The sequence below is a fragment of the Arabidopsis lyrata genome, assembly GCF_000004255.2.
Source record: "Arabidopsis lyrata subsp. lyrata unplaced genomic scaffold ARALYscaffold_2, whole genome shotgun sequence".
NCBI classification, from domain to species: Eukaryota; Viridiplantae; Streptophyta; class Magnoliopsida; order Brassicales; family Brassicaceae; genus Arabidopsis; species Arabidopsis lyrata.
Window position 1 is genome coordinate 15,528,146 of NW_003302554.1, and position 13,962 is coordinate 15,542,107.

The following is a 13,962-nucleotide window of genomic DNA, read 5'->3' on the forward strand; positions in this document are numbered from 1 at the left end:
TTTATAATTGGAGTCCCATATATTTGATGGTGTAACAAGAAAAAGAAACGGTGGGGATTGGTTGAACCACTCCCTGGAAAATTTGCTTCGTTCGCAGATGAGAATAAGGTTGTGACAACGTCACCACCATCTCTCTCTCCTATGTATTGCTAATTTTTTTTTTGTTGAATATATTATTATCTCCTAAGTTTCTGAATCAGATACCCTTTTTTCTTTTTCAGCAAATCATAGACCTACGAATACGATTTTTTTTCCTTTTTTGTCGGGACAAAACTAGAACTTTGTTTTCCTCTTAAGAAAGTGAAATTCAGAAAAAAAACGTCTTTCTAGTTATGGACCTTTTACCAAAATCAGTGTTCAAGAAAGCGCTAGGCGCTAAGCGGGCGGTGACTCAGTGCCTAGCGCCTAGAACGCCTAATCGGGGCCTAGGCGATTTTTTAAGCGGTTTAGACGTTTATAACATAATACATTATAAATATGATATTATATATAAAAGTTATATAAAATATTAATATAAAACTAAAAATTATGAAATTATAAACAAAAACTAGATAAAATATTTATTTATATTTATATTAAACAATATATGAATATTTATAACTATATATATATATATATATAAATAAAACTCTAATTGAAATTGAAAAAATACATTAAACAAGATCTATGTAATTTTAGGCGGTCAAGGCGTTTATCTAGGCGTCGAATGAGAGCCTAGCGCCTAGTCGGGGCCTAGGCGACCGCCTAGACCGCTTTTTAGAACAGAGACCAAAATACTCCAAGATTTATACATTTTTTCTTTTGTTTCTTACTATAGTCCTTTACACAGAACAGAAAATTCATTAGAAGACATGCTATCTATATTTTTAATAGGATGTTAATTTTTAAAAATTCTTTACTTTTGACCACATTTTTTTAAATAACAGTTTGTTCATTATTTTGTAGTTATATGTTATATAAGGGTAATTAAAACTAGGGTTTACCTTAGATTTTCCTTTTGAGTAATGTAATAGTACTATACAAAACAACATAATTAGGAGAATAAAATTCTAATGTTAAGGAATATAATAAATATACATTTGGTGATATGCCTTTAGTCAAGTGGTTAAGTCCATCTGACTCCGCCTTCCCCACCGGAGTTCGACTCCACTAAGTCGCGTTTCCCCGCGTAGTAGGGATTAGTTATGGATCGGGCTTTGTCGATCCAAAGATATCAAAAAATAAATAAATATACATTTAAAAAATCAAGACATCAAAAAAGCAGAGACAAGTTTTGTTTTTGAGGAAAATAACAATTATTCAACAGTCACGCCTTGTAGAAAATTTAAAATCTGAAATTCCAATGAAACGCGGTTTAATTACATTTTTTCTTCTTTTGATAAGTACAGCTGGATCATAAATACCTTATATATTTTCCAGATTTTGTATTTGATTTGTTTTCTTTACTTGCAAAGCTCTCTCTCACAAGTCACAAGTTAAAAACCCTCTTTTTTTTGGTAATGGCATACGTATATTGATAATAACGTATCTACCAATTAGACTATTTTTATAATTTAAAATACTTGTTAATTCAAGTTTAATTAGATTATTGTTGAAGAGAGAGAGAAAAGACGTAGAAGAAGAAGAAGAAGAAGAAGAAGAAGAGGAAGCAGACCAGAAAGTGCCTGCACTGGTTCAGATTTGCAGAGTCCCTATGATATAGAAAAGAAAAAAAAAACGAGTGAAATTCGGACATAAGAAAACAAATCTCTGTCTTTCTCTAAAACCCTTTCTCTAATTTTTTTTGAGTCTCCTGAGAAAACAAGAGAAGAAAAAGACAGCAGATAGAGAGAGAGAGAGAGAAAAAAAAAGCTGCATTTTTTTTGCTTTGTGCTCTTGCTTCTTGATCTACACCATTGCCGACAAATTCTAGGCGAATCAATCAGCTTCTTCACTGAAATGGGTTTATGTTAGTTTGTCAAGAGAATCTATCTCTCTGGTGTGATTCCTGGTTTGTCTCCTGATTCTCTACTTCTCCGACAAATCTCCACTAAACCTGTCTGAAATTTTCTCTTCGTTCTGGGGTTTTCCAATGTGCTTGACTTGTTGTTGGGTTCAGGGATCTTGTCTCAGCTTTTGTTTATTTTTTTACAGCTGTCAAATTACGTTTGCGTGTTGTTCATCACCTCCTGCTTAATCTGAATTTAAGAATCAATTTGGGATTTCAAATAATCTTCGTTTTTTTTTTTGTTTCTTGTAACAAGAAGGCAAATGTGTTTGAAATAATTGGTGTTTGGTAATTTTTTTTTTCTTCTCTGGGTTTTGTAAAGTCAACATCTTTGATAGATTTGCAATTTTATATTTTTATCGATTCAAATATGCTAATGATATCATTCTGATTCGAGTCTGTTGACCAATTTTGAGTATGTTTTGTGTTTAATATTTTTTTTCGTTTTAAATTGTGTGACGAGCTTCCGAAATTGAAGCTCTTATTCCGTTTATAGTCTTCTCAAGTTTTGTTGTTTGGGTTGTTTCAGTAGTAGTCTTCTCTGCCATTTTGATTATGTCTAGAAAGATCAAAACTTTGTATATTCTAATAATGGGTTTGGTTCATCTTTCTACAGGGTTAATTCACTAGGATTATGAGAAATGAAGCACTAATCTGATTCTTGAGGAAATTAACTGCTGGATCCTGTTGAAAGATCATTATTGGCTTCTTGTTCTCTTGAGTAAAAAAAGGTTCTTGAGGAATGGCTCGAGGGAGAATAAGATCGAAGCTGCGACTAAGCAGTCTTTATACATTTGGATGTCTTAGGCCTAGCACCCTTGAAGGTCAAGACTCTCAACCAATCCAAGGTCCTGGTTTTAGCCGGACAGTGTTCTGTAATCAGCCTCATATGCACAAGAAGAAGCCTTTGAGATATCGTTCTAATTATGTCTCTACGACGAGGTACAATTTGATCACTTTCTTTCCCAAGTCGTTGTACGAGCAGTTCCACCGTGCTGCGAATCTCTACTTCTTGGTAGCTGCGATTCTCTCGGTGTTTCCTCTCTCACCATTCAACAAATGGAGCATGATTGCTCCCTTGGTCTTTGTTGTTGGGCTTAGTATGTTAAAAGAGGCTCTAGAAGATTGGCGTAGGTTTATGCAAGACGTGAAGATTAATGCGCGGAAAACTTGTGTTCATAAAAGTGACGGTGTGTTTCGTCAGAGAAAGTGGAAGAAGGTTAGCGTTGGGGATATTGTGAAAGTGGAGAAGGATGAGTTTTTCCCTGCTGATTTGCTTCTTTTGTCATCGAGTTACGAGGATGGGATTTGCTACGTTGAGACTATGAACTTAGACGGTGAAACAAATTTGAAAGTGAAAAGATCTTTGGAAGTGTCATTGCCACTAGATGATGATGATTCTTTCAAGAATTTCATGGCGACGATAAGATGTGAAGATCCAAACCCGAATCTCTATACCTTTGTTGGCAATCTAGAGTTTGAGAGGCAAACATTTCCTCTGGATCCAAGTCAGATTCTCTTAAGAGACTCAAAGCTTAGGAATACAACCTATGTTTATGGAGTCGTGGTATTTACTGGTTTTGATACCAAAGTTATGCAGAATTCAACAAAATCGCCTTCCAAGAGAAGCAGAATCGAAAGGACAATGGACTACATCATTTACACTCTTCTTGTCCTACTTATTTTAATCTCTTGCATCAGCTCATCAGGATTTGCTTGGGAGACAGAGTTTCACATGCCAAAAATGTGGTACTTGCGACCTGGCGAGCCTATAGACTTTACAAATCCGATCAATCCAATCTACGCTGGGGTTGTTCATCTGATCACTGCTCTATTGCTTTATGGATATTTGATTCCAATCTCTCTTTATGTTTCGATCGAGGTTGTCAAAGTCTGGCAAGCAAGTTTCATCAATCAAGACTTACACATGTATGATGATGAGAGTGGAGTCCCTGCACAAGCGCGCACATCGAATCTAAACGAAGAGCTTGGTCAGGTTCATACTATCCTCTCTGACAAAACAGGAACTTTGACGTGTAATCAGATGGATTTCTTGAAATGCTCCATTGCTGGCACTTCTTATGGTGTGCGTTCCAGCGAAGTAGAACTTGCTGCTGCAAAGCAGATGGCTGTGGATCTTGAAGAGCACGGAGAGATATCGAGTACTCCTCAGTCTCAGACTAAAGTGTATGGCACATGGGACAGTAGCCGTACGCAAGAAATCGAGGTGGAAGGGGATAATAACTATAATATTCCTAGAGCTCCTATAAAGGGATTTGGTTTTGAGGATAGCAGACTTATGAATGGTAATTGGTTGAGGGAATCACAACCAAATGACATTTTGCAGTTCTTCCGCATATTAGCTATTTGTCACACAGCTATTCCCGAGCTGAACGAGGAGACTGGCAAGTACACCTATGAAGCAGAGTCACCTGATGAGGCTTCTTTTCTTGCTGCTGCTAGAGAGTTTGGTTTTGAGTTCTTCAAGAGAACCCAGTCAAGCGTTTTTATCCGCGAGAGGTTCTCTGGTTCAGGGCAAATAATCGAAAGGTGAGAATAGTGAAGATGTTTTACGTGTAAATCTCTGATTATCAGTTTAGCTTTTTTTTTTTTTTTTTTTGCGAGCATCCTGAGTAAGTACCAAAAACATTGCAGGGAGTATAAAGTTCTGACTTTGTTGGAATTTACGAGCAAAAGAAAGCGAATGACAGTAATTGTACGCGATGAGGAAGGGCAGATTCTTCTACTATGCAAAGGAGCTGACAGGTTAGCAAGCAATTTGTCACATTGACCATATGAAGTAGCTTATACAGTCAACCTTTACTGGTATCAACTGTTTTTTTCCTGAATTTTACAGCATCATCTTTGAGCGGTTGGCGAAGAATGGAAAGACATACTTGGGACCTACCACTAGGCATTTAACTGAATATGGAGAAGCCGGACTCCGTACACTCGCACTTGCCTACAGAAAGCTTGACGAGGATGAATATGCAGCTTGGAACTCTGAGTTTCTTAAGGCCAAAACTTCAATAGGATCTGATAGAGATGAGCTGCTTGAGACGGGAGCGGATATGATTGAAAAAGAACTTATCCTAATAGGTGCTACTGCTGTGGAGGACAAACTCCAGAAAGGGGTATGTATTATTGCACAGACACACTAATGCCATATTTTATCTTGCTATGTAAACTGAGTTCCTTTTCCCTTTCATCTGACTTAGGTGCCCCAATGCATAGATAAACTTGCTCAAGCTGGGCTCAAGTTATGGGTTTTAACTGGGGACAAAATGGAAACAGCAATCAACATTGGGTTAGAATCTCTGATTTACCTTGAATATAAACTAGAAATTTAGATTTGTAATCTGCTTTTACCTAGTGATTTTTATGAACAAATTACCTTTTATGAACTGCAGATTCGCGTGTAGTTTACTTCGACAAGGCATGAGACAGATCTGCATAACATCAATGAATTCAGAAGGAGGATCCCAAGATTCAAAAAGGGTATGTCTAAAGGAGTTGCATGATGGCATATTGCTAAAGCATTAATTAAGAGTTCCTACAACTACAATTTCGAACCTGACTTTTATATCTCTGTTGATGTGTCAGGTTGTGAAAGAGAACATTCTGAATCAACTCACAAAAGCTGTACAAATGGTGAAGCTTGAGAAGGATCCGCATGCTGCGTTTGCTTTGATTATTGACGGGAAAACTCTAACTTATGCCTTGGAAGATGATATGAAGTATCAATTCTTGGCTTTGGCAGTGGATTGTGCATCAGTCATTTGCTGTCGCGTGTCTCCCAAGCAGAAGGCTTTGGTATATTTATATATCTTCCTTCCCTTATTCGTTTCATAGCATTTTTCCTTGACTATGCAACTCTCGAAACTTCATACAAAAAGAGAATCCTAAATATGTGTTTTGCTTTTTCCAAAAACAAGGTTGTTAGGTTGGTTAAAGAGGGAACAGGAAAAACCACATTGGCAATAGGTGATGGTGCAAATGATGTTGGGATGATTCAAGAAGCTGACATTGGTGTAGGAATTAGTGGGGTTGAAGGAATGCAGGTTCAGTGTTTCTCTCAACACCATGCTTTTTCAAGCCATGTTTTCTGTTTCTTGACTAGTAGAAAGTGCATAGAAAATCAATCCATGTCGAAATTTTTGCTGATCCTTTTTACTTTTGCAGGCTGTTATGGCTAGTGACTTTTCGATTGCCCAGTTCCGGTTTTTGGAACGATTACTCGTCGTCCATGGACACTGGTGCTACAAAAGGATAGCTCAAATGGTAATATGTAGTTCTTGTGGCCATTTTAATTACTCTTACGCCTAGTTTGTTTCTAACTTTATGTTGTTCTACATACAGATTTGCTATTTCTTCTACAAAAACATAGCATTTGGTCTCACTCTCTTCTACTTTGAGGCTTTCACCGGGTTTTCCGGGCAATCAGTTTACAATGACTACTACTTGTTGCTCTTCAATGTTGTTCTTACCTCATTGCCAGTGATTGCTCTTGGTGTCTTTGAACAGGATGTTTCCTCGGAGATCTGCTTACAGGTGAGCTTTATAAATCATCCTTAAGAACTAAATCTTGAAAAGCTATTTCGGATCTCTGCTGATCATCAACAAAAATTAATGTATTTTTCGCTTGTGTTGTGTAGTTCCCAGCTTTATACCAACAAGGCACAAAGAACCTCTTCTTTGATTGGTCAAGAATACTTGGATGGATGTGCAATGGCGTCTACGCATCTCTTGTCATATTCTTCCTCAACATCGGAATCATTTATTCTCAAGCTTTCAGAGACAACGGCCAAACAGCTGACATGGATGCTGTTGGCACAACCATGTTCACTTGCATAATCTGGGCAGCCAATGTCCAAATCGCATTAACCATGTCCCATTTCACTTGGATCCAACACGTTTTGATCTGGGGAAGCATCGGTATGTGGTATCTGTTTGTGGCGATCTACAGTATGATGCCTCCGAGTTATTCTGGAAACATATACAGGATTCTTGATGAGATTCTTGCTCCTGCACCTATTTACTGGATGGCTACATTGTTGGTCACAGTGGCTGCAGTTCTTCCTTACGTTGCTCACATTGCTTTCCAGAGATTCTTGAATCCACTGGATCATCATATCATCCAAGAGATCAAATACTATGGAAGAGATATTGAAGACGCGAGATTGTGGACCCGAGAGCGTACAAAAGCCCGAGAAAAGACAAAAATCGGGTTCACAGCTAGAGTGGATGCAAAAATCAGGCATCTACGGTCGAAACTGAACAAGAAACAGTCAAATCTCTCTCATTTTTCAGCTCAAGACGCAATGTCACCTAGATCATTGTAGCCTTGTATAGGTTTGTTTTTTCTGCAGGTCCAAATCTCTGATGCATTAGACTCTGGAGACAGGTCTTGATGCTGTTTTTTGTTGAGAGTTTATTATAGAGTGATGTCATGTAAAGAGTAGCTCTGATGTTTTTCTACTTGTTGGTTCGAATTTTTCTCTCTTTTGTACACATTATACTTAGGTTTTGTGTATACTTAGGACAGAATGCAAAAAACATAACAAAGAATCTTCCTTTGTGCCTCTAATCATTTAATTGAGAAACACAGTCACATATTGACTTTAGAGAAAATTGAGAAATAAACCCTCAATAGCAATGACTGAAATGAAATGAATTTATGTGACTATTCCATTTGTATAAGTACCATTTCATAAATGTCCACAGAGAAATAATACTATATAAATAGTTGCTTTAGTAAATGGTTTCGTATCCACCAATTGGCTTTTTAGGTAATGAAATCCCCAAATTATTTGCGTGTCTGTTACTTTCTAGTTTCTAGTGACTTTAATAGAGTTGAAGTGGTTGGCGAATAAACTAACTTATTATATTGATGATATTTATTTATAAATCATTATTCTGGGCCGGGATATGGATTGGGCACGGCCCAACTACTCCGCAATTATAATTATTATTATTATCCTTGGAGAATAATTAGAGTAGCATCATCTCTCTGTGTCTATCCCTTCCCTTTTGGGATATTTTCGCCGCGTGGATTTGATATGTCGACTCTCTTTCGCCGGAAGTCAATCGGAATCCATCGCTACTTCTTCCTTCTATCCTTTTGATTTTTTTTTTGGCTCTACTTATTATCTCAGACTTCTCAAATCTTCAGGTCCAATCTCGTTTTTGTTCTTCCTTCTGTTTGTTTTTTTTTTTTTTTTTTTTTTTTCCGGCGAAAGGTAAAGCTACTGGATTCTAGTGGTGGATATTAATCGCGTTTCGGTAGTTTAGAAGAAGTTGTAGGTTTTATCAGCTTTCGATTTGATGGAGCCGCGAGTCGGAAACAAGTTTCGGCTCGGAAGGAAGATCGGCGGTGGATCATTCGGAGAGATCTATCTTGGTATGTCTTTGATTCAGATTCACCTCTCGTTTGTGATTTTCTATGATTATAAGTATTTGGTTTTGACATGGGTTTGAATTGATTTTAGGTACCAATATACAGACGAATGAAGAAGTGGCTATTAAACTTGTAAGTATTCCTACTCAAAAGTGAAATTTTTACCAATTTCAGCGTTTGATTGATGTACAGAGATCATTGAAGTCTGTACGTATATCTTCATTAAATAAAGAGTGAATTTTCTCGGATAGTAGGAAGAAAGCTTTGATTGTTGTGGCATATGTGTAGAAAGATTTACTATTTTATTGCTTGGTCTTACTTAGCTTGGAGCTTCTCCTTTTACATGATAAAACCGCTTAGAATGAAAACATTGGTATACATACTGTGTTTAGACGAAAAAGGAAAAGAATTTATTTAGTAGGCTACACACAGCTCTAACCAGGTTACTGCTCTTTTGTATGGGATTGTAGCAATTTATTTAGTTGAGTTCTTCCTTAACTTCATCTTGATTATCTATAACTGTTTTCACTCAGTATTCAACATGATCAAACCAATTTCTTTGTAGTTTAAATCTGGGTTCAGCCTGACTTTTCGTAAGAACTGAGAGCTAATTATTGATTCTTGAGAAGATAGTCTAATCAATGCTGAATCAATTCTTAGAGTCCACGACAAAATTACCTGCAACTGGTGGGACCATCCTATTGAAAATTTTGTTGTGGCCTACAAATGGAGAATTATGAGGCTGACAGCTGTACATATTACTGTATTGAAACATTGGCTGTTGCTTTTCTTTTGTTACCTGTTTGTACTGCTTCTGACTGTTGAGTATGTTAAATCAAATCCTCATGTTTGTTTCACATTTCTTTGTCGTTCTGAATTGTAACAGATTTATCTGCTGTGTTTGTTGTATAGTATGTTCTGACGGCATCTTTTCTTCTTCTTTCAGGAAAATGTGAAAACTAAGCATCCTCAGTTGCTCTATGAATCAAAATTGTACAAAGTACTTCAAGGAGGAAGTAAGGACCTAGTTCTGTACTTGTTTACATTTGTAGTTTGTGATTTCTTATTTCTTATCCAAGAGGGTTGCTTTCCTTTCCTTGATTTTAGCTGGCGTTCCAAACGTTAAATGGTATGGTGTTGAAGGGGACTATAATGTCCTCGTGATAGACTTGTTGGGGCCTAGCCTTGAAGATCTATTCAATTTCTGTAGTAGGAAACTCTCACTAAAGACTGTACTAATGCTTGCAGATCAAATGGTAGGATCCTGTCTATAGCCTGAAAATAGTTTTCTCACGTTGAATAAACATTTAGGATATTTTGTTCCGCTTTTCAGATCAATCGCATTGAGTTTGTCCATCAGAAGTCATTTCTACATCGGGACATCAAGCCTGACAACTTTCTGATGGGTCTTGGGAGGCGCGCAAATCAGGTAGCTGTTGAAAAGGGCTGTTTGTAAGATTTCTTTATTCTCCACAATTATTTGCTCAACGATGTGTTGGGCTGAATACAGGTATATGTTATCGACTTTGGTCTGGCAAAGAAGTATAGAGACTCAAATCATCAGCATATTCCTTACAGGTTGGCCATAACCCTATGATTTTTCTTGTGTCTGTTACTAATGTACGCCTATGTAGGCTTTGCTTTTATCTAGCTTGTGTGACTATTATCTAACTTAAGATTCTTCTATGTAATACATCACTGTAAAAGGGTGGAGTTATCTTTATCCTCGATTTAAAGGGTATTTTAGGGACATTTAATGCTTACAATAGGCTTTGCAGTGTGGTTATTTAAATATTTTCGCCTGTCTCACGTCTTTTACCTGTTTGTTTGTAGAGCTTTACCCTTTCTAGAAAAGTGGATCTAAGTTTCCTTGGCTTTGTAATGATTGCTTCTCCTGTGTTGTCGTGTTTATAAGTGTTTATAGACAAAATAAGAGTCTTTTTTAGGTTTTCTTTCTTTTGGAATAAGGTCTTTACAGGATTACTGTCGTTTTAGTATTTGGATAGCCTCTTACTCAGATAGTTAGCTTACTTTCCCAGTTTTTACAAAGATGCATTAGTATATGAGAAAATCATTTTAATGTATTGCTCCTAAGTAGCAACATTTTCGATGATTGCAGTATATGATGTATCTGCGTTGCAATTATAATTTTAATATTTTGTGTATCACAGGGAAAACAAAAACTTGACTGGAACTGCTAGATACGCTAGCATGAACACTCACCTTGGCATTGGTAATACCAGTTCATTTAGTTTCTAAGTTTTTAATTTAAAGAACGTAATCCTAGATAGTTAATGGTCTATTTTATTACAGAACAAAGTCGTAGAGATGATTTGGAGTCACTTGGATTTGTTCTCATGTACTTCTTAAAAGGAAGGTATGTACCTCTCTTACCGTAAATGTTGGCATGTTGCTATTGGTTCTTTATAGGGCGGTCTTTGCTAACTTATCCACTTAAATGCAGTCTTCCTTGGCAAGGACTGAAAGCTGGAAATAAGAAGCAGAAGTATGAGAAAATCAGTGAAAAGAAAGTATCGACATCTATTGAGGTAAAATAATGTTCCGATGCCTGTGTTGGTGACACTTATTACTTAATACTGAATAAATATTCTATTCTTCTTTTAGGCTTTATGCCGAGGTTATCCATCTGAATTTGCATCTTATTTCCATTATTGCCGTTCCCTGAGATTCGACGACAAGCCAGACTATGCCTACCTGAAACGGCTTTTCCGTGACCTGTTTATTCGTGAAGGTTTGGTCTCCTCAATCACTTATGTTAATCCTAGTCTTGTGAAGCAAATATAACTTGGACAGTCAATCAACATGTTAATTTGAGTTTACGTCCTCTACTTATATTTTAGGCTTCCAGTTTGATTATGTATTTGATTGGACGATCTTGAAGTATCAGCAATCACAGATTTCTACACCTCCTCCTCGTCATCATGTAAGAATCAGTTTTTTTCTTTTTCTTTTCCGAATGTCATCGTCCCACTTCTGCTGAATACATACCTTTCTTCCAGGGTCCTGTAGTTGGGCCAAGCTCTGGCCTCCCCCCTGCCATTACTAGTGCTGAGAGGCCATCAGGTAGTTCTATCTTTTCAAGTAGTTTCTTTCCATATTTCATTAGGCATTTGGCTCTGATACTCTGTTCTACGGCGACATCTGATACTCTGTTCTACGGCGACATGGTTTTCACCCATCTGATGTGTTCTTTGGTTCCACTGCAGGTGGCGACGAAGCTAGACCTTCTGGCTGGTCATCCGGAATCCCTAGACGAAGTTCTGGACAAATTTTTAATTCAGGAAGCTTAGCTAAACAAAAAGCACCAGTTTCAAGTGATCCTGCAATATCTAAAGATGTAGTGGTGAGTACATAAATTGCCCCTATATTACAGGTATCCAATTCTTTAGCCCCTGATTTGAAGAAATAAACATAAGGTTCTGAGTTGAAAAAAAAAAAAACATAATGTTCTGTAAGTTGTTGAGACTCAGCCACGGGTTGTATACACAAGGATTTGCAGCTGAATTTTTTTTGGATTCTTGTTCTTTATATTAATGGTAACTGAGCTGTTTTTCTTGTGACAGTTATCGAGCTCTAGCTTTCTCCGCGCAACTGGGTCATCAAGACGTGCTGCTGTATCCAGTAGTCGCGAGGCTGCAGTTCTGGGAACTGATTCTGAGCCATCAAACCCTCAAATCATTGAAGCTGGATCAGGCTCCAATTCAAAGATCCCTGTTGGTCGAAGCTCCCCTATTGTCTCCTCTGAGATCAACAAGCTATCCTCACCTTCAAGGGCGACTACTTCAGTCATGAAGAACTATGAGGCTAATCTTAAAGGGATCGAGAGTCTGCATTTTTAGTCGCTGGGGCCAGTGAATGATCTTGAAACCCCGGGACAAGTGTAAATTAAAAGACAAAAGAAAACCTCTCTTAGGCCCTCCCCATGTTTTGCGTGCATTTGTGTTCACAGGGAGGGAGACTTTACTTGTGCCTGTAAGCACACACTCAAATAACAAAGATAAGGAAAAGACTCTGAAGAAGTGATTCCAGAGAAAGACAAACTCAAAGAGGGTGAGATCAAAGAGTCTTAAGACTCTTTAACACTTTTAGTCCCCATTTGATATATACTGTCTCTGTTTTGTTTGTCTTGTTTAGTACCGCAAAGCTAAAATCGTTTGTTCCTCAAAAAGGTTTAAAGTTCCTAGAACTTTTCCTCAGGCTGCCAAAAAAAAGTACAAAAGAAAAGTTTTTCTTTTTTATTGTGCATCTTCTCATGTTTCAAAAGGGCATCTTCTCATGTTTCAGCATATGGTGTGGGTAAAAAAGGTCGTTTTTGTTGGTAAAAATTGAGTGAAAGGAGAAAACTATAATTAATGTACCGAAGCAATAATTGTACTGTTTTTCCTTAAAAGAGGATCTGAGAGTAGCAGCTTCTGGTTATGTCATTTGTCAAGTTGAGCCTTGAGATGACCTGCGAGATGGCAGGTTAGGTCATACTTCATCCTTGGTGTCTACGAATGAAGTATAATGTAAAAGCAATTTAAGGCTCAAAAATATATTTATCGTAGCTTAAGATATTACAACAATCATCATACTTGGAACAAGAATGAAAAAACAGACAGAGCAATGCGGCAACAAGAGAAGAAGATTGAGAAGATTTGTGGTTGGATCACCACAAACCATAGACAGCATTTGAACAAGTCTCCTTGAACCATTTGAAGCTTTTCTTCATAGATCCCTTCACTCTCCCTTCAACACCATACACATTATAAGAAGCCACTCTCTTCTTTCTCTGAATCTCTGCCTCACACAAACCCGTGAACCCTTTCTTCTTCACCTTATTGCTTCTCTTGGATTTACTGTTGGAATCGTCTCTCACAATTGTTGGATTCTTGTAAGTTGATGTGCTGTATGATCTCATCATCACTGGTGGCTGCTGGTTTGTGTTTGTTGGGCTTGGTGCTGCTTCTGCTTCTGATTTTCCTCCATGACTGAAGCAATGGTACTTGTGGGTGATGCTGCTACTTCTGATCTCTTCTCTGCATGACTTGGATCTGAACATCTTCACTTGCAAACAAACCACAAAAAAGATGGCTCTGCTTTTTTAGGAAGAAAAAAAGGAGAGTTGTTGCTTTTGGGTTTTATCTCCAACCTCTTTCTCTTCTGCTTTTTGTCTCTTGTGACTTTTGACATATTTATAGAATGGGACATCAAGTGTAGTTTTTTTCATTATTTAGTGCAGTAATTACAACCTCAATATCTATTTAGTTAATCGAAGTTTTTTTTTGTATATTCGTTAAGATGAGATATGTTTGTTACATTAATTAAAAAAAACAGTGCTAGAGATTAATTACCACTGCACCTAGTACAGTTTTGTATGATTATTTTTCCTAAGAAAATTTTGTAATACCTCATGTCCTTTGGAATTTACACATGGCCGCTTCTCACTTCATGAATTCGAGGGAAGTTTTTTGGGGTTTGTCCCCAACCTTATGTTTTTTTTTATTGTAAATTCAAAGGTAGAAAACAAAAAGTAGCTAATGAAATGGAGAATATAGTAGAGAGAAGTCATAGAGTA

The 13,962-nt window shown here is 37.2% G+C and overlaps 3 protein-coding genes across 3 annotated transcripts; 2 read left to right on the top strand and 1 right to left on the bottom strand.

The window, feature by feature from the left end:
• The first annotated feature begins 1,466 nt into the window (after positions 1-1,466).
• Positions 1,467-7,574, top strand: LOC9323511 (probable phospholipid-transporting ATPase 5). Its single transcript, XM_002887401.2, has 11 exons — positions 1,467-1,990; positions 2,604-4,537; positions 4,643-4,753; positions 4,845-5,121; positions 5,206-5,294; positions 5,398-5,485; positions 5,591-5,800; positions 5,923-6,048; positions 6,170-6,268; positions 6,347-6,538; positions 6,643-7,574. Exons 2-11 carry the CDS (start codon positions 2,730-2,732, stop codon positions 7,327-7,329), a joined length of 3,687 nt encoding a protein of 1,228 aa, XP_002887447.1. The 5' UTR covers positions 1,467-1,990; positions 2,604-2,729; the 3' UTR covers positions 7,330-7,574.
• Positions 7,575-7,970: 396 nt separating this feature from the next.
• LOC9323512 (casein kinase 1-like protein 2) lies at positions 7,971-12,643 on the top strand. Its single transcript, XM_021035429.1, has 14 exons — positions 7,971-8,387; positions 8,476-8,516; positions 9,331-9,400; positions 9,492-9,640; positions 9,718-9,813; positions 9,895-9,962; positions 10,556-10,617; positions 10,698-10,761; positions 10,849-10,933; positions 11,010-11,136; positions 11,246-11,328; positions 11,405-11,468; positions 11,612-11,748; positions 11,969-12,643. Exons 1-14 carry the CDS (start codon positions 8,312-8,314, stop codon positions 12,242-12,244), a joined length of 1,398 nt encoding a protein of 465 aa, XP_020891088.1. The 5' UTR covers positions 7,971-8,311; the 3' UTR covers positions 12,245-12,643.
• A 280-nt stretch (positions 12,644-12,923) lies between these two features.
• LOC9323513 lies at positions 12,924-13,859 on the bottom strand. The gene has a single exon (XM_002888843.2). The coding sequence runs from the start codon at positions 13,444-13,446 to the stop codon at positions 13,054-13,056; it is 393 nt and encodes a 130-aa protein (XP_002888889.1). The 5' UTR covers positions 13,447-13,859; the 3' UTR covers positions 12,924-13,053.
• Between the last annotated feature and the right edge of the window lie 103 nt (positions 13,860-13,962).